Source organism: Chelonia mydas, chromosome 11 (assembly GCF_015237465.2).
Source record: "Chelonia mydas isolate rCheMyd1 chromosome 11, rCheMyd1.pri.v2, whole genome shotgun sequence".
In the NCBI taxonomy this organism is placed as follows: Eukaryota; Metazoa; Chordata; order Testudines; family Cheloniidae; genus Chelonia; species Chelonia mydas.
Genome location: NC_051251.2, coordinates 62,605,582 through 62,624,875, shown reverse-complemented (window position 1 = coordinate 62,624,875; position 19,294 = coordinate 62,605,582). Strand labels below are relative to the sequence as shown.

Sequence of the window (19,294 nt, the reverse complement as noted above, 5' to 3'; positions counted from 1 at the left end):
TGTAGCTTTAATTAAAATAGAGGTGTTTATTAGCTTTTTATTTTTTAATACAAACATGAGAAAGGAAAACCACCTGAAGATGTAGCATTATTTTCAAAATTGAATCGTGATCAATACCTGAAGTTCCAAGTTCCATGGATTACGGGCCTGGAGCTGGTCGATTTGCAAACTTTAAAATACTATACATATTTAAATAGTTTGAAGGCTGCCAAATTGTTATACTCAGAAGTCCCTAATCTCAAAGGCATGGGGACCTGATAATTTACTGGACCTTGGATGGAAGCAGGGTTGAACAAAATTTGTCCTAGGAACGAATGTCATTCAGTATGGCACAAAGTGCCTAGAATCTATCTAGAACTGCGAGAAGGACGTATATAAGGGCTTGTAACAGGAAAAGTCTATTAATACTTATCCTGTTTAGAGTTTCAAAGTCTGAAAGGAAACTCCATCCCAAATTCTCATTCTGGAGGAGTAAACTCTATCTTCAGGAAAAGCAGAGTTGCACAAACTATAATGTTCACTTCTCCAAAAAATATGTCTGACAACTTAGACATTTGGGTTTTGTTTTTTTAAGAACTCCTTTGAACAAAATCTTATGTGCTAATTGGGAATAAGTATCTACCCCATCGGTGAGTCCAGGATCCTCAAACTCACTACTGTCCCACCACAAAAGTAAACCCCCTGTCTGAAAGCAGGAAGTCTAGGGGAACCAAAACAGACATGATAATCTTAGCATCAACTTTGTCAGAACTCCACTGCATAAAGCACAACGGATCTGTAGTGGAAGAATTCGGAGAAGCAATGCAGTAGGCTATTCATCACTGGATTGCCACATTGTTTGGGATAGTGACATTGTTTCCAATACAGCTCTCTCATTCCATGCCTCAGGAAGATATACAGGATGCATATTTTCCAAAGCAGTAGTAAAAGTTTTAGAAAGTGAGAAGCACCATAGTTCACAAGAAATGCAGCATGGACCCTATACATTTGAACAATCAATATGTAACACCATTTCTCTGCTTCCAACCAAAACATTCAAAATCCTTTGATAGTCTCTACCGGAATGACACTGCTGGTACACAGTTATTATATCCTGCTCAAACAGCTTCTTGCTTTTGAACTCATCACCAATAATAGCAGCTTTTGAATAGCAAAACCCTTCAACACTTGTCTATGCTACTACTTCAAGCTCCAGAGTGGCTTTATACTTGGTTAGAGTCCTTTTTTCTTTTTCTTAACACTGCATTCACTCAAAGGCAAACGCAGCAAGCTTCTGGATGATGCGGAGAAGAGGGAAGAACATTGTAACTATCGTCATGTGGTTAGTGTTTAAATTCTAAAATTTAAAACTACTCATTATTAAAAACCTCATCATTCACAGCTATAGGCCTACACAGTAAGCAAACATCTGTGGGGGGGAGGGGAGAGCTTGTTTTTGCACCTCTGGGTACATTAAAAGGAGGAGCACTGATTTGACAAGGTCCCATCTTTTGAATGGAATATGCTCCTCAGACCCTGGGGTCCCTTGGCTGGTTTTATCCTTCCTCCCCTTACTGGAAGACACCATCACTGCTGGCTTATGTGCATGGAGTGGTGGTATTCCTCCGGTTCATACGTACGCTGGCTTCACGGTGCTGCACCCTTCTCTCCCCTCAGGAGAGGATGGCATTAGAACGACGGATACCAACTAAATTATCAGCACTGAAAGATCGTCTCATAGCAGCTTTGGACAAGTCTTTGTATTTGTCCTCACAGAGCCTGGAGATAGCCTGTAAAATACATTCAGATACAAAAGAATGAAAGCGTGAATTAGAAGTGTTCAAACATTTTAAGAAAGCTCTTACAATGGCAACGCTAATGGACCGCGCACTTACACTGCCTATGTCTTTCAGTGACGCTACTGGCTGCTGCCCTGGGTATGCCATTACAAAAAGGCCTTTTGTTGAGGGAAAACATTAAGGGGCTGTAGAAACTGCATCTTTACGGATCTCTCCCCATGTTCACCCGTATCATTATTAGTCACAGGAGATGATGATTTTTAAATGCAGTTAAATCTCCACATCTCTAAGCAACTTAAATCTTATACCAGCCTCTACAGCTTAATGGAAATCTTGGATCCAACTTGAAGTATGTGTGTTCATGTGCAAATTACACTCAAAACTCCATGTAAATAGATGGGGTTTGGAGCCCAGGCTATGGATACGAGGCTCAGGAGGAATTCTAGAGATTCCTAAGCCCGGAAGGAAGAGGTTACAGCTGGCTGCTGGACCCCCCCAGCCCCCAGCTCAACACAACCATCTAGGAGTCTTAGGGTGTATAGTGGAGAATCTGAAAGGGAAATATATTAGGGCTGGTGTCTGTGCCCTTCCTGAGCCAGCCACGCTTTTTTTTTGGCTGACATTTAAACCAGCACAAAGGTTTGTGAATCCAGTAAGGAGATCCCGGTGCTGAACTGTACAGTACCATCCACCCTGCTTTAGCGCAAGTAATGTCCTATTAATACAGGTCTTAAAATTGTATTTAGTATTTGAACTGCTTTAACTAAACTGCAGAGTAGCTCCGTTTATTGAACGATTAAAGCAGCATGTACACGGGTGCAGTTATTCCAGTAATGAGATTCCCATTAAATCGGTGTGTCAACTAATTCGATTAGAAATGCTTCAGGACAGAGTTTCAAGCCCTGACTGGGGCCTTTAGGGGCCATCATAATGCAAATAAATAAATACAGAAGAGCGTCACTTTCTATCTGTATGCTGACCCATTACTATTAGGCTCAGAATGTCAGTTGTGAGTATTAACTTCCATTAAAAATTTACCACTATCACCAGATGAGCTTTCACTCATTCAGTAAAAAAAGACTGCACCTTCCCTCTAGGGTAGCACCCATTCTGCACAGCCCAATATTCTCAAAGTTCAAAAGGTGAGCAGCGCTTCTCAGCATGAATAAATTGCTCAGTGTATTCTAAAATAATTATTTACATTTCTTTCTGTCAACCTCCCTCTGGAGGCATTCATCTGGCTCACGAGTGGCACGTTTTGAGACACTGGCTGCACAAGCCCCCACTGCAAGACCAGACAAAACCTCTCTGGCATTAATGCTAGCATATCCATCATAAAGGAACCTGTGTGTCACATTAAGCCCCACTCCCCCCTATGGGGCAGATCAGTTTTCAGTCTGCTGGAATACTAATTCACTGCTTAAGACAAGCTCCCAAACTGACCTTTTTGTGTTTTTAAGCCAAAGGCAGGTTTGTTTTAAAATTCAGAAACGTTTAGCAAATACTTTGAAAAATATTTACTGCATATCCTGTCGTTTAGAACGTTTACAATTTACACACACACACACACACACACAGAAGTGAGTATGGTGTGGCAAATCATATGCTGTACTGAGACCGCTCAGTGAAGTAATACTGAACAACAGGCACCCGAATATTTGCAGCAAAACTGGGGCTCACACCTGTCCAGAAGTCATCCACTTCTGCCTATGTACTGGACAGATCAGAGAACAATTTACTGAGGAATATATTAGCAGTAGTAGTATTGGAGTGCTCGAATATATATAAAAAAAAAAAAACTCAGTTTGTCGTACAGTGGTACCTGGGAGCCCCCATCCTGGACCTGGACCCTGCTGTGCTAGGTGTTACAAACAAACAGACATTCCCTGCCCAGAGCTGCACTCTAATCACAGAAGCAGTTAGTGACAGTATGAGCTTTAACGTTACCTAAAGGTTAAAAAACAAAAACAAAAAAAAACCACCCAAAAAGCAAAACAAAAAACTGCAGAAAAGTAATCAAATGATACAGCACCATTGTTAGGCATGTCTTGTCTACCCTTTCAAAGGGTCAGTAAGTGAGTCCACCTGTAACACTCCTGGAATACCACCATTCCTGAAATGGAGGTAAGAACCCAGCACGCTGCATGATTTCTGGGGTGTGGATGAAAAGTGGTTTGGGCCAAGACTAACCTAGCAAAACTCTATTATGAAAGGGGCTATCGGACCTTTTAGTGTCTACACACAGTCTTTGTTTTTAAGGTCTCAAATTAAAGACCAAACTGCATGGTAGTCAATGTATCTACCTCAGAAAGAGAAGGGATTGAGTTGACCCTGACAGAAGTTTTGCCTGGGAGTCCCAGGTAATTTATGTGTCGTTCAAACAGTTCTCCTTGCATAGTACCCCAGTATCATGTTAAAGCAACCATGAAGAAAGGTTTGTGCTGTGAAAAGCAAGGTCTATTTTAATTATGTGAACTTGAATACTAGAGAATAGTAATGGAGATCTTGAGCAGTTATAAGGACTCTCTGGCAGGAGGTATTTTTACTAGCCAAGTTCTGCTAGGTCAGTAATAGTACATAACACTGAAAGTGCAGATTTAAGATTATTCATAAAATAGTGCTTCCCATTGATAAAGGGATATTAGTTCACCGTGATTTTTTTTTCAAGTTGTGAAATGAAACTATCACCTTCACAGTTGCTACCAAACATCCAATTTAATAATCATAATTAGGAGCATTAAGAACTCCTTTAAAGCTAAAAGGAGCTGTGCACTGGGTGCTATGGAAACCTGCAGCCAGTATAATTTCAACAGGTTTGAATAGGATGTTTTAGGGTGCTTGGAAAGGAGAAGTGACCAGGGAAAGAGAAAAACAGTCCATTACGAATACAGCTTTTACAACTAAGTGGCCTAGCCGAACTACAGTTCCAGAAACTAATGCCTCGTGTTTTATTCAAGGACCTAAAACAGACTGTAGCCCCCTCTTACTCCGTCTCCTCAGGATATTTGCTTAGGTTATAAAGCACCAATGTGTTTTACAAGTGATCACTGTCATTATTAAGGGGTTAAACCTCTCTAATACACTACTCTAAAAGCTTTTTAGTTTTGCTAATCACCACATAATATAATTAGCCAGAGATGCTGTTATTATGCAGACACAGGAGTGCCCTGCTCACGAAGTCTCAGGCCATTACCTCCAGTTTCTGTGCTCTCTCTTTACTAAGAGGCTCCAGCAGAAAATTCAAGTTGTTGTCATCTGCTAAGGAGCGAAGGTCAAAGTAGTATTTGGCATAAACACTGGCAGGAACATTGATATTAAACTGCAGCAGCTCCAAGAAGTGTCTTTCCATCTCATTCCTAAAAAGGGTAGTAGGGAAACAAAGAAATGGGATTCAACATTTGCAATCAAGTCAAGCTGAACAGACCACGAGTCACTTTCACAATTACCAGTTTTACATCAGTCCTTCAAATTATGTACTACTGTTTTCAAAACCCAATGGATTACTTCGCTAGTGCTCAAAACAAGGTACAGCTTCTGAGCCCCTGCACCTTCAACTTACGGAGAAAAGGTTATTGCACTGTTGCACACTCACTCTCCTGACTTAGAAGGTTCATTCTTCAGACTTCCATTAGTGCAGCTGTACAAGTCCTACTCCATTCTCATTCTCTCATAAGGCCCCACTATAGAAGTCAGATGAAAGGAATGATGTATGCTGTTTATTAGCTCTGAAGAACTTGCAGACATTTCCACCGGGCTGATAACAGGAAGGGGGTTTATTGAAGTAGAGGCGGACCAACAAAAGGAGTAGTCATATCACCAGGGCAACAAATGGATCTATGAAGAGCTGCCGCTATTATCTCAGAGAAAAAAGCCTCTTGAGGCAACATGGATTCATCTCCAATAAGTAAATAAATAAGCAAGCAGCATTAGGTGAGAAAAGGAATTTTCTTCTCAATGGCATTAGGCAGGATAACAAAGTACTTGTCAGAGCACAGGCACTAGCTTTGACTCACTATGCTATCTGTAGTATCCAAAATATTTGGGGGGGCGGGGGGGGAAGAGGCCCGTTACATTGGGGGGGGGGGAAGCATTCTTTGGCTACTGCAGATATCAAAACAGACCAGCGATATTTTACAAAGAAATAAAGAGTTTAAAAAATTAACCTAGAAATAAACTGGTACCTGAAATAGGCAATGAAGTTCAACGCTAATTGAGAACAGCACCATAGTTCCCAAGAATAATACACAAGTGAGCAGATGAATAAACAAACTATATGCAATTTGAAAGGTAAGCCACAAAAAATTCAGTAAGTTGTTCTTGCTCTTGGGAAGCTTTTAAGATGGATGTTTTACCCACCGGAGGGAAAACGAATCGAGGAATCATCCAGATTGTGTCTTGGGTTGGATGGCTGGTCTCATAATGTGAATAGTAGCTTTGTGTTTGTTTCTAGCAGGGTGGACTTGAGTCCCATTGAACCTACTGCCAAAATTAATTTCCTGTTCATATGGTCATAAGCCTATAGAAATGTAAATCAGATAATGTTTTGATGATCAGGGCTTGATTTATCCCATGAATAAATGCTCTTCATCACCCCTTTTGTTCTTGCTACACTAATACATTTTAATTGTGTAAAAATATAATACTTCATAGGATTAACAAGTCTATTAATAGCGGTTTAAAAAAAAATCTAGCAAAAGCATAATACCCATGTGTTTTCTGTACAAATGTAGGTAGCCGAAAGAATGAACAGCATGTTCCCTCTTTTGCACAATGTAATTGACAGGATTAGCAGCTGCATGGTTAATTTGGTCACTGATTAGACACAAACTCCATCAAGGCAGAAAAGTTTATAGCAAAGAAGAATTTCCAAATATCAAATTAATTTTCTTTTAATCTTTCAATTAAGAAATTAAGAAACTGTCTTTTGGTCCAAACTTTCTGGTGGGGAGGTTGAGGTGAGGCAGAGGATGACGATACACAGAATGTTGATGCTTTACTTTTGGTCATGTTGCCTCTCCATTTGCCCTTCATATCAAAATTAAAGTCATATACCCTTAAGAGAACTTCAGATAGCATTCACTTTCCACAGCCCCAAAAAGCTAATTTTCTAACAGCTAAGCAATGCATTTGGGACCTCAAGTACCGTACCACACTGCAAAATTAAGCACTTCAGTGGCGTTATAAATAGTGGAAAGTGAGTTTATTTCTGCAATATGCCTTCTTCTGTGGCACTGCCTACTTGGTTTATAAGTGGCTGTAAAACTGTAAAGCATCTTTTTCATCAGTTTTGCAATTACCATTCTCAGAGTGAGCTGTAGCTCGTGAAAGCTTATGCTCAAATAAATGTGTTAGTCTCTAAGGTGCCACAAGTACTCCTTTTCTTTTTACTCTCAGGTAGGTAGGGGTGTGAATGAAAGAGTAATCATAGTCCTCGATCTTCCAAATTTCAGCTCAGAGAAAATGAAGCATACAGGTTACTAGGAGTCAGCTACATCCAACAGCTGTAGAGAGTGAAAGGCTTTATTTGCACAAAAAAGTTGCACCAAACTGATTTAAGTAGAACTGGTATAAACCCTTGTGACACAAACTGATTTAAGAGTGTTCACACAAGGAGTTACACCGGTTTAGTTAGATCTGTTTCTAAACTGATTGAGGGCTTGTCTATACAGGGAAATTTACCAGCAGAATAACTATAGCAGTATAATTATTTAGTATGGGTCCCTGGTAAGTTTCCCCATTTAGACAAGTCCTTAGTTAAAATCAGAGCAGCTTGTGTTTAGACATGGCCCAATTGTTTGGAAAATAAAAGTTGCACTGGGACTGCTGCTCTGGTGTCACTCAAACAATAAGGCTCTGCTTAACATTTTCAGCAAACTTAGCACTTGCTACAAAGCTGTCTCCAACATCAGAACATGACCATTTCTGAAATTCTTTCCCAAGTGTTTCGCTCAGTAGGATTAACATACAAAAGGACTTAATTCCCACCATTGGAAAAGCAGTTTAAAATAGCAGAACAGCTAATACTGGCAAATAAATACACTGCCAAGTACTAATTAAAGGGACACTGTGAGATTGAATCTGGCCTAAGTTAAGTTTGGTTAAGAGGAAATCACTTACCAGTAGCAGTTTCCTAAAGATCTAGATCACATTAGGCCACCACAATTGGGTCTGTTCTGCACAAACTCCAAGCTCAGAGTTCTAAGCTTCTAGTTTCAAGCAGGGGCCAACCCCTGCAGTGAAACATAAACCTTCTCCTAGAATGCCAGCTCCTTTCAATCCAATGGTGGAAAGTTTTCCATGTGCACGAGAGACTTGATCAAAAACATCACAGAACCTTCAACTCAGCAACTGTCCACACTAGTGAAAAACATCTTAAAAAAATTAAACTTCTTTTCAGCCCTATGTCCATTCAATTTGCTCCTAGCAGGGTTAAAGGATGAGATGCTGACTGTTAATAATCAGCAGGATTCCCCAGCATTGCCAACACCAGTTCAGCTGTACCAGTGATACCTATGTGAAATTTTTCAAGAATGCTTTGAGGTAAGGTGAATGGTGATTTATCACAACTGGTATCTGCTAAAAGAACACCAGTTCCACTTCTCTCCTCCAAAACAGTCAATAGAGCCCCATTCTTGAAGACCTGTCTGCAGGAAAGGGGTATGTATAAAACAAGCAGTGACAGAGTAAAAGCCAAGGGAAATACCTTGAACAGTAACAGAGGAATGTTTTTGGTGTGAAGGATGATAAACACAAAGTTGGTTGGTTTTAAAAGGATCATTATCTCAAAACACTTTTCTGAGGTTTTATTCTTCGGAAAGTACAATTACTATGTGGGAAGAGAAATGTGTGACCCTGGTTCTCAAAAAAAAAATATATCCTGGGGAAAGAATCCTGTAAAACCAACAGATCAAATGTTGAGCCCTAGTTTGAGGCTGAATCCAAAGTACAGTGCTTAGGGAACATATGCAGAGTACGTCACATTTCTGCATTGTAAAGCTACCACTGAGAAAGAAACCAGATGCCTACTGTTATAGCACACACAACTGCCTTATGCTGAATAAGGCTGAACGTGTACTTGGAATTATAACTCTGTCAGGCTGTTAATTGTTTTTGTTAACACACAGAAGAGCTAGCTAGAACCTGGGAGAAGTGAAGCCCCGAATCCAGTGTGAAGTTCCCTATGTACAATGCTTTGTGGATCCTCTGAGGTGCTTAGATACCATGACGATAAATAATTGAGAACAGAGATAAAACCAAGATTAACTAAGAAATATAATTAAACTGCTGCTTGGACAATGTTCTCTTGGAGACCGAGCCTATTGAGTTGTAAATTGAAACCAAGAGCTGATGGGTTTTGAGAGCTTAAGTCCTCGCCATATAAAAGCCTAGTGACATTGGTTCTGGGGAGAAGGGCCTTCTCTAGAACATTAGCAGGTTGATTACAGGTATCAGTTAAAACCACCTTAGTAGGTAATTTAGTATTTGTCCTAAGCACTACCTTATTTGAATTAAATAAAATGGATTAGTCCCTGGAGCTTGATGTTCAGTTTGACATGAAGTCACTTCTACGAGAACAAAAACATATGTAGAACACAAGGTCATGGTTACTGAGTAGATGTAAATAATATCACAATGTTCACATTAATATAAAATGTCATGCAGTTTGAGTGCACCAATCACCATACAAATCCAATAAGAGGGGTTACGGAAGGAGTGACCTAGTTTTAGTGTGTGTGTAAAGCCAAATAGCTGGCCAAGTGAATTCTTTGGAAAGTATTCCAGCAAAGGCCTCCTAGTTATGCAGATAGACAGCCACATCAATTCACCTCAGTCAAGTTACCCCACACATCCAAAAGAAATGTTTCCTCTGCTCTTTAGTTACCCTACCTGCTATTTTACCTCCCTGGCTTCTTCTCAATCTACCCACAACAGGTAATTCAGTTGATATCCTGCACTGGCCTTCATATTGCTGCCCTTAAAAGGCTGGTGGGGAAAAGCAGCAAGATGAAGAATCTTCCAGACTGAGGACTCCCATCTGATGTAGACTATCTGTCCTGAAACCTGAAGTGTTTAAGACTTCAGATGCAGGATGGGCCTCAGCCTGTCATCATTTGGGGAAACAGGAAAGTAGCTAGAATAAAATCTTCCCCTTTTCTGATGGCCTTTCAGGAGTAGCCTGTCGTCTCAAACTGCATTCGCAAGGGGGCAGTTTGGAGAATTCTCTGAAGCTAATTAGCCCTGCTAGCTAATGCCTAAGAGGCACAAATCCACAGCAATGCAAGCTTACTGGGGAAGTGGAGGTAAAAAGGCTTTTGGTGTCCCTACAACAAAGATCCTCTGAAAGAGAGATCCTGGTAGTCTGGCTGGTTTCCCTACCTCAGAAACCTTGACACATCCTTCTTGTCTTAGGTCCTCGGAACAAACTGGCTTTTCGCAGGAAGGCAGACCACCAGTTTTGGATGTAGTAAGCAACCCTGCAACCAGACTCGTGGGCCGGCTCCTGCCTGATGCAGTCTCTTTATACCATACTTGATTGGAAGAGGACTGGACTGAGTGAGCTTAGCATCTGCAACCAGCCTTTAACTTTTGCCTAAAAGATGTTCCCCATCCATCTTATGGCAGATTCTTGAATTTCTGCTGAACGTGTGTGTGAAGTCTTCAAAAAGGCAGTCTTGTTCTCATGGAAACATCATACTGTCATCTCACTGATGTCCAAGGAGACAGATACCACTGCTGTCTCCACCCTGCCAAATCAGCTTTTTGAGAACCTTTATTCTGTTTGGGAAGAGAAATTAACAAGTGCCTGGGCTGTCTAACACAGCTCTAGTTAGCATCTGTCCATGAAGTACAGGTAGTTTCCAATGACGACACCTGCCATCGAGGTGAATTGGCAAATCTTCATCCAAAGGTGTCCCAGTGTTTCTGATGATGATCCTGAAGTGCTGTACCACACGTCTAATCTGACAGAAGTCATCATTAGAACCAGGATCGAACAGGGAGTGTGATGCAACAATCTTGGTGTTCCTACACTGAAGGTACTACTTACCTACCATCTTTGACCCAGCTGGGGTTGCAGGACACAAACATCAACTAGCTCAGAAGGAAGTGGATAGGTACTATTACCCTATTCCCAGATACACTAATATGTATGCTTTGTATCCTAGATGGTCTCCAAATTTAAAGGACCTTATCTTCAAGTTTGTAGAAAGCCAAATCCAGAAAGTTAGTAATTTTCATGTTCAGAGTCTTAAAATACTATGTAAACATTAAATATCATCCTGGAAAGAGTTTGCTTACTGTCTTCTTCCCCAGCAAAGAGATGCTTTGCATCAGAAGAGTTCTCTTCCTCCTTACCATCTAAATCTCTCAAATCATTTTTGAAACTGCCTTAATCCCAAACAAGCATTGCAGGTTTCTGCAAAAGCAGGAGCAGCTAAACTACAAGAGTAAGTGTGTTAACACTAGGACCATCACAGGAGGCTCAGCCATAGACATCAGCCCAGAGACCAGTACACCTTGTGGGAGTCCAAACCTCTATTTCAATATACGCAATGCTTCCAAAGCACAGGAGACAACTAGGTCTTAAGATACCATGTCATAAAGTGGTTTAGTGTAGAAATCTGATGCAACATGAGTTCAGAACAAAAACGAAGGCATCAGGCTGATCGATGCTTCCTGCCGTCTTGCACCGGAAATCCTGCTGACACAAGCTGAGGCACCTGAAGGTTTTGACCACTTGCTTTCTGGAGTTGAAGTCAGCATAGGCCAGTCTTAATGCATACCCATCTTGCAGTTCAGAAGAAGAGACGTTTTGCTAAACAAAGTCTGAATCAATCACCGCTGAAGTAGTATGAAACTTCAGGACGTCCTAAGGAAAGCAATATATTGGGTCTTTCCGGCCACCGAGGAGCTGAAAGGTTGGGATGCCCTATTGATGGGAAAACACACAAGGTGCCAAAAGAACTAATGACCAGCTGGTTCACACATGTTCAAGAGCCTTTAAGGCCTTCTGAACAAACTATGCATCTGGGTAGGCCCGAAGAGATTCAGAGAGTCAGGTCTTGGCCTAAGCGCCATGTGAGGAAGTGTCATTGCAAAACCAGTCATGAACTGCTCTGAGGCAAAAAATACAAGTCAAGCTTCTACACGAGGGACACAGCGTGACTGTTACAAAACAATGTGAATGTTTTGTAAACCGAAAAATGTATTACCCCCCAACCCAACTCTTCTCTACACATTTTTACGCATCAACACAAGCACAGAATACCACAAGAACACAGCAGGAGCTGTGGGGCTCAAGGCCTATGTGTAATCACAGAGGTGGTTCACGGTTTCCTCAGATTTGCTATTGGAGAACCTGAGGCAAAAAGAATAGGCAAGAGGAACAAGTTTATTTGTACGATGAGCAGTACAGTTGAAGAACTGATTGCAGAGACCACGGGAAAGTGCTTTCAACAACTCATTCAGAAGAGAAAGGCAGTCGCAGTACTAGGGGTGCCTATGTGCCACAGTAGGTTCTGGCACAAGATGCCTGCTTCCGGACTAAACGGAAGGGGGAGTTCCTGATTTGGCTGAAAGCTGGAATATGGATCCAGGAGTGAGAAATCACAACTAATCCTGAAAGCTCTTACAAAAAAATCCAAAAGCAACAAAAAGTATTTTAAACCAATTCTTACTTTAAATGTCAATGGATTTTTTTTTAAAAAAATGTCCATTGTGTCTATAAACCAAATATTTCTTTATTGCACTAGCAAACGGAAACCTGAAAGTGATATCGATTAGTAACTAGCTTTTTTTTTTTTATCATCATCAGGCTAAGGGAAGTGAAAATGGCGGACAGCAAAAAATTAAAAGTTATTAGGAACACCAATATGGACTTGTTCTAAGAGAACGCTTTTATCTGGAGTTTCCCTGTTAACAGACAGATAATTCTACTTTCACGGGAACGAAGCCTGACAACATGAACTATTTCAATTCTCCATATTGCACACAGGCCTTAGAATGGACAACTTTACAATAATGGCAGCTCTCCAAAAAACACTGTTTTTAAGAAAGCAGCAAATTGACCAAACTTGCAACTTACATGTCCTCAACCGTAATGTCCTTCAATATTTGGCAGTAATCCACATTCCACACAGCCTGATCATCCCAAACCTTAGAAGCCAGCAGAATAGCTCCTAGAACTATTCTTTTCCAGTTACTAGGACAGATGTCAATCTCCGCATAGGTTAAGAGTCTTTCCAAGTAAACCTACAGAAAGAGAACTCATCTTAGACATCTCAATCTGAAGTTTGAGTTCCAAACAAGCGTTCAGTTGGATTTAATTAGACTTTACCAATTATGTTCATTTATTTATCCCATATCCATTAAGCTACCAGAATTAGTGGCTATTACTGAATGTTAGCATTCAGACTTTCAAAAAGATTACACATTCCATTTTAAATACAAGACATTAAAGGACTGAATGATCCTGAAGTGCAGAATACAACTCATGAAGTAAAACCAGTTTCTAACAATAAGCTCTGCTGCACCAGTAAGACTCATGATGAAAGTCATTCACAACACTGTGACGTTTTCATTAATGCCAACCCGGGATTATTAACCACTCCACTCTAATGCATTAGCCTTCTCTCTTCATGGCTGGGCTGGTGTGTTTAAAGCAAGACAGCACGTATTGCTATCTGCATTTAAGCAAAAAATTTTCACAGCCTTAAGCTGTATTACATCTATTTGCCCCATGCCCATCATTATGGCATCCAGGTTCCTTCACATCACATCTCCACTTCAATCTGAATGAAACAGATTGTTAGCCACCACACACACATCTCAGTAAGAGCTACCCTCACGCGTCAGCTTGCTGCACTGAGAGGTAGGTGGTGACAAAGCCTCAAGTAGAAAACTTTCAAAGTTCCAAATGGATTTCCTACCTCCTCAGATACAATTTCTAACAGCCCCCAAGCAGCTTTAATCTCAACTGCTTCTTTACGGACACTGCACTTCCTACAAGTACATGCTGGTTTACTCCAGGGCTACCTGTGCCAAGCAGCTGGCACTTTTATAGAAAAAAATTACTTTTGAAAAAAATCTACTTGTGAATCAAGATTTTAAACTCCATTCAAAGTGGGTGTGAGGGGCTGGAGAGAACTATAGCTTAGCGACCTCAATGTTTTCAATACTTTTGCATCTATTCATAAGACTTTTTTGAATGGAAAAAATGGACTAATAAATAGTGAATTAACCTTCTGCTTGTAGGCTTAGACTGGAATCCCAGAGTTTTTCCAATAGCTAATAGAGCCACCTACTGGCTGAAGTCCACTTTTTAAAAACAAACTTCTTCAGCTCAGGGGAAATGCTAATTTCCGAATACGTGTATTGGCCAGAATGCCTGCGGTCAGATAAGGCCTGCCCTGTAAAAAATGCCTGCCTGCTTTAGGAAAGCAGCACAAAATGCTTACAGAGTTTCAGTAGCTCAGTGTAGTTATTTAGCCTTCTTGGTCACAATTTTTATTAAATCATTTCTTAACATCAGGAGTCCGCTTCTTTGCCACACTCACTTCTGTTACCTCTTTTTGGTTGCGATTCTTTCCTCCTCTGCTCATCTCTGCATTATTGTTTCCTATCCCAGATGTGAAACTAAACTGAAATTACCATATAGTTTTAGTAGGCAACTAAAGCCCATATTTCAGTAGTCCTCATCCCCAGAATAATTTTATAAGCTAGGAAGTGTTTTTTGGACAATCAGTGTCAATCTTCAGTTTCTTTATCTGCCGCACTTTTCAAAGTCACATGGCAAGAACATAATGAGATGATTGTATGTTTTGGATGGGTTTTTTTTAAAAGTACTATCAAATATACCTGGAAGCAGTCAGAGGACTAAACTCAACAGCTGGATATTGATAAAATGGGAGGAGGGGCTCCAGCATTGCAATGGCAAGGTGGCTCAGCTGCTGGGATTCTTATCAGAGTGCTGTTCCTGGACCCACTTAGGGGCTCTATCGTCCACATCAGTCTCTGGCTAATATACATCTGATAAACTAGAAGAGGCCCACCTCCTCAACTGATGGAAGGGAAATGGAGTTAATTCCCCCCCAACTCTAGAGGTGTTTAGGGTGGTGATCCATTACTGTATCTTCCTCTAAACTCCCAATTTCTGCAAAAGGTCTCTACTATATTATTATACACAACCACATTTTTTTTCTCCGCCACCAGCACATCACTCCTCCGTCCTTCTGGTATCATGCAGAGTAAATAGGACATGGTTAGTTTTACTGTTGCTCACAGGTTTCTGAATAAACCAGTTACATTCAGTACACTGTGGCTTGGAAAAGGCATGAGCAGCAAGGGCTCCACTGATTCAATTTACCCAAGAGTGTATCTTAGTCACCGTAAGGGCAAGCAGCCTATTTTTAAATGAAAGCTTAAAATGCTGTGAAACTGATTACTTAAGATCCCTTTAGAAAAGTTTCACTGCTCTCTAGGAAAATTATCCTACATACCACTGGTGAATGGATTTTTCAAGCCCTGCCTGCATACCTCAGGTGAAATGAGATGTGATGTCAAAGGCCACTGGCCTTCAGCCACCTTGTAAAGGAAGGTCACTGCTACATCTGCAGTTAAGAAAAAGTAGGGAAGTCTATACGTGAATTTGAAGTTAACGTGCCTGACAGTCCTGGAAACCAAGTACTGCAGATACCACATGGGCAGACATCGCACACTTCATAGCGCTTCTAGGATTTAGACAGTAGCTCAGTCAATTCAATCCTAGACATCTGTGCGATGAGAAAGGGCAATAAACTTTCTAATGTGGATATTTCCCTTAAGAATTATATTGAACCCACAACTCCGTTCTTATTGGCCAACGAACAGCCATTCAATAGTGGTTGTTTTTAATATCACTACTGACGGGGGCCAGATTCAACCAGTGGCCCAGTGGTTAAAGTGCCATAACCCTGTCACCATTCCCCTATAACTGCATCTCACTAGTAACTATTCACCTTTCATTAATAGTATCAAATTGGAACAAATGGTTCATTTTATAAACTGACCAGACCTTGCATATGCAGACACAGGAAAGGAACTGTAAATGCCATTCCTGAAATATCAGAAAAATTATAAATAAAATGTTACCGCTGATTGATAAACGCTGATTTGCGGTTATATCTGCGTTACATCCAGACAGACTCCTTTTTCAATTTACGCCTACCTTATATTCAGCAGAGTTTAATCAACTTGTTCAATGGAAAAGAAATGTTGACAGCTTGAACCGAATGACCGAGTATGTCTTACCAGTGTCACTATTGCACATTCAGCCGTCAGCTGCGCTGCACTAAAAAGCGTCCGTACAAAACGGTAAATGTGCTTGTGATCAGGGTCATGCTTGCTGTAGTCATCTGGAACTTCTTCCCGCTGAAACAGAAAGTGCCTAGAGTTAGTCACTGCACTTCTAAATGTTACTTGGGACTGCTTTTTACAGCAGTACACTATTGTTCCCTTTCACCAGTCTGAAAGACAAATCTACACAAACTTTTGCTTTGGAAAGAGAAGGAACAAAATTCTATACAAGATAGAAAGCAGCACTGGCCATACGAGTAAATATTAGGAGAGGTCTCTAACAAAAGCAATAGTTTTACCTGGTCTTTTGTAGTCCAGTTTTAATTCACATTTTTCTCCTATAAGAATATAGGTTTGAATGAAAGGCAGATGACTGCCTCTGTCATCCTGAAGTTACATTTCTTGGTTATATCCTTGGAGTGATGATTAGAAGTACGTAATTTTGACAGGCGAGATGGTAGGTAACATTCTTGGCATATCAGTGCCCACACTGCGTTCTTCTATATCCACACGGCAATTACATATACATCAGGAATCCCTAGGCATTCTGCTTCTCTGAAAGTATCATGCAAGATTTTCACTGCTCTGCATGAGCTACCTAGCATGATGCAAGGGAAATTCCAAGTTCTGAAAGGTAATTCTTCCCTATGGGCAGCAGGCAAGAGCATGAACCAACCCCATGGGGGACTAATGCATCTACGGAACCTTCCTATTTAGCAGGAAGCAAAAATTCCATCCCAAAATAAGCCACAATCACAAATATTGGAGGCACTGATTTTTCAAAAGACAAAGTGAAGCTCCATACAGATACCTCATAAGGTTTCCCTCCAGGCTGAGGGGGAGGGTGGTGAATGAGAAAAAATCCTGCAAAATGATCCCAGAAAAACAAAATTAGAAGGTAACTATCCCTTCTTTAAAAGATACCATCCCTGAAGGATTCTTACTCCTGGCAAAAAGGAAGTTTAAAGGAAATCCCAAAACAGTTTCAGTAAGACAAACCAACAGCTACAGCAAGGCCAAAGCCAAATATAAAATGTTTTTGAATATGGGAGAAGACAGGCATAAGGATTAAGACAAAAACAATCAAAGTCTTCAAAAATCTGGCCAACTCACGTATAGGACATCCTGGTATCCAAAACTTTATGGTGACATGTGAGAGTTTGGGCTCTCCTATTTTAGAAACAGGTTTTGCAGGACTGAGATGGAAAAAAAAGAGTTCTTCCTCGAGTCCAAAGCAAAGCAAAAGGGCAGCAAATGTATGGGGTGAGAATTGAATGCCTGCTTTGCATACATCTAACAATAACATTCTTAACATAGGCAGGCAGAGGCTGATCTGTGTCTGATCAAATGAGCTGACATTGACCTGGCTGGCTTCAAACTAGGCTTAAAAAAGCAAAAAAAAAACCCAGGAAGTCAGACATGGTGCTCTTACGTAAGAGATGTCAAAAGAAATAAAACCGATGAGAACAGTTCTTGCCAAATAGAAACCCAAGATCTATTGGGCAAACCATACGTGAAGAAAGGCCTCTCCAGGACGGGCATGCAAACGTGGGAATAATGCCGGCAGGAGGTTCATCTGCATCAGAGGCCATGCCACACACAGCTGATGCTGAGCCAAGCTCGGGCCCTCATGCCCTGACTTTGAGCTCCTATCATTTGTCTAGGGAAATGACAACCTGATAAAAAGGTCTCTGCCCTGAGGTCCACCTGCCTTTTGGCCATGAAGGCCCAATTGCCTATAAATTAATGTTTTACTGCTGCATACTGGTTAACCTGTCAGGATAGATTCCAGTATCAAACATCAGGTTTCCTGGCTTCTGTTCTTCCATCTGGCCAGACCATCCACAGACCACCAGCAAGATTTCAGGTACAAGGTGCAAGACTTAACCAAGAGTTGTGCTCAGCACAATATTTTCTCAGCTGCCTTTGAGACATGGCCAGTGGTGAGAATTATCTACCACAGCTTCACTCATTGGTCTGAAATAGGGTACAACTTTATTGGAAAGGACTTCTAACCCAGAGAGCTCTGATGAAACACAATATAGTTTTAAGGAGAGCATCTAAGGTGGTACCGCACTCAGATGGCTAGGTCTCTGGTTCTGAACTTGTATAGAGAGGAGAGGCTAGAATCTTTGGGTATGTCTACACGGCAATTAGACACCTGTGGCTGGCCCATGCCAGCTGACTCAGACTTGTAGAGCTTGGGCTAAGGGGCTGCTCAACTGCAGTGTAGAGGTTCGGGCTTGGGCTGCAGCCCGAGCTCTGGGACCCTCCCACCTCACAAGGTCCTAGAGCCTGGGCTCCAGCCTGAGCCTGTACATCTACACTGAAACTGAGCAGCCCCTTAGCTCAAGCCTAAGTCAGCTGGCACAGGCTGGCCTCAGGTGTCTAACTGCAGTGTAGACATATGCTTTGAAGCGGAGCTACCCTAAGTTAAAGGCTTTAGCAGCTGCGAGTCAGGGGCAACTAGTCACTTGGCACCTCCTGCCGATGCTTCATTTGGGAACGTAAAGTCTTGTTCAAGACAGACAGACCTCAGCACTACTGACTTCAAAACAGACCAGAGGATATTGGGAACTCTGCAAACGGTGAAGTTCCTATCTTTGTAAGGGATGATGTTGGACTCTGATCTCTGGGCTGAAAGGGAAGCGGAGTCTGGGAGGGCACAAGTGGCACTGGCACAACCCAAGTGTCCAGCTGTCAAACCTGACTCTGCCATACAATCCAAGGATTTCTCCTTCAAATCACTGAGCCAGATTCATAAGTTTCTGGGGGATTTAAAGGAGGGAAGAAGGGATGCTTTTCTCCTGTCCCAAGTGGCTGAAACAGAGGATGATATCCAAAACAGACAAAGGAATTCTAGAAGCAAGTAGCAGTGGAGTGAGTGAACTCTAAGGCAAAGCTACCTGAAGTGCCTGACACCGGAAATAAAACACAGGACACAGAATCAGGATTCCTCAGAGGCTGCTGGACACTGGAATCCTACTGATGATCTTAGGCCAGCAGATTCAGGAGGGAAATAAAAGGGGGAAAAGTGAAGGAAAGAGTTATGATCTGACTGGAAGGCAGGGAGGGTCATGGAAAAGGATATCGGGAACAGTCAAAGCTGGACAGGATGATGTGGTACTGAAACATCTGCTGAAGAGATACAAGCAGGAATGTAAAATTTCAAAAGCTTAATCTCT

At 41.4% G+C, this 19,294-nt stretch overlaps 1 protein-coding gene across 3 annotated transcripts in view; it reads right to left on the bottom strand.

Moving 5' to 3' along the window:
* Positions 1 to 6: 6 nt before the first annotated feature.
* CCNYL1 (cyclin Y like 1) overlaps positions 7 to 19,294 on the bottom strand; it is a 49,701-nt gene continuing 30,413 nt past the window's right edge. For all 3 annotated transcript variants that reach the window (XM_027833987.3, XM_037911894.2, XM_037911893.1), the window contains 4 exons: positions 16,065 to 16,184; positions 12,862 to 13,028; positions 4,972 to 5,134; positions 7 to 1,769 (listed from right to left, as the gene is read on the bottom strand). In XM_027833987.3, coding sequence (XP_027689788.2) covers positions 1,653 to 1,769; positions 4,972 to 5,134; positions 12,862 to 13,028; positions 16,065 to 16,184 — 567 coding nt within the window. In that variant the 3' untranslated portion in view covers positions 7 to 1,652. The remainder of the gene's footprint in view (positions 1,770 to 4,971; positions 5,135 to 12,861; positions 13,029 to 16,064; positions 16,185 to 19,294) is intronic.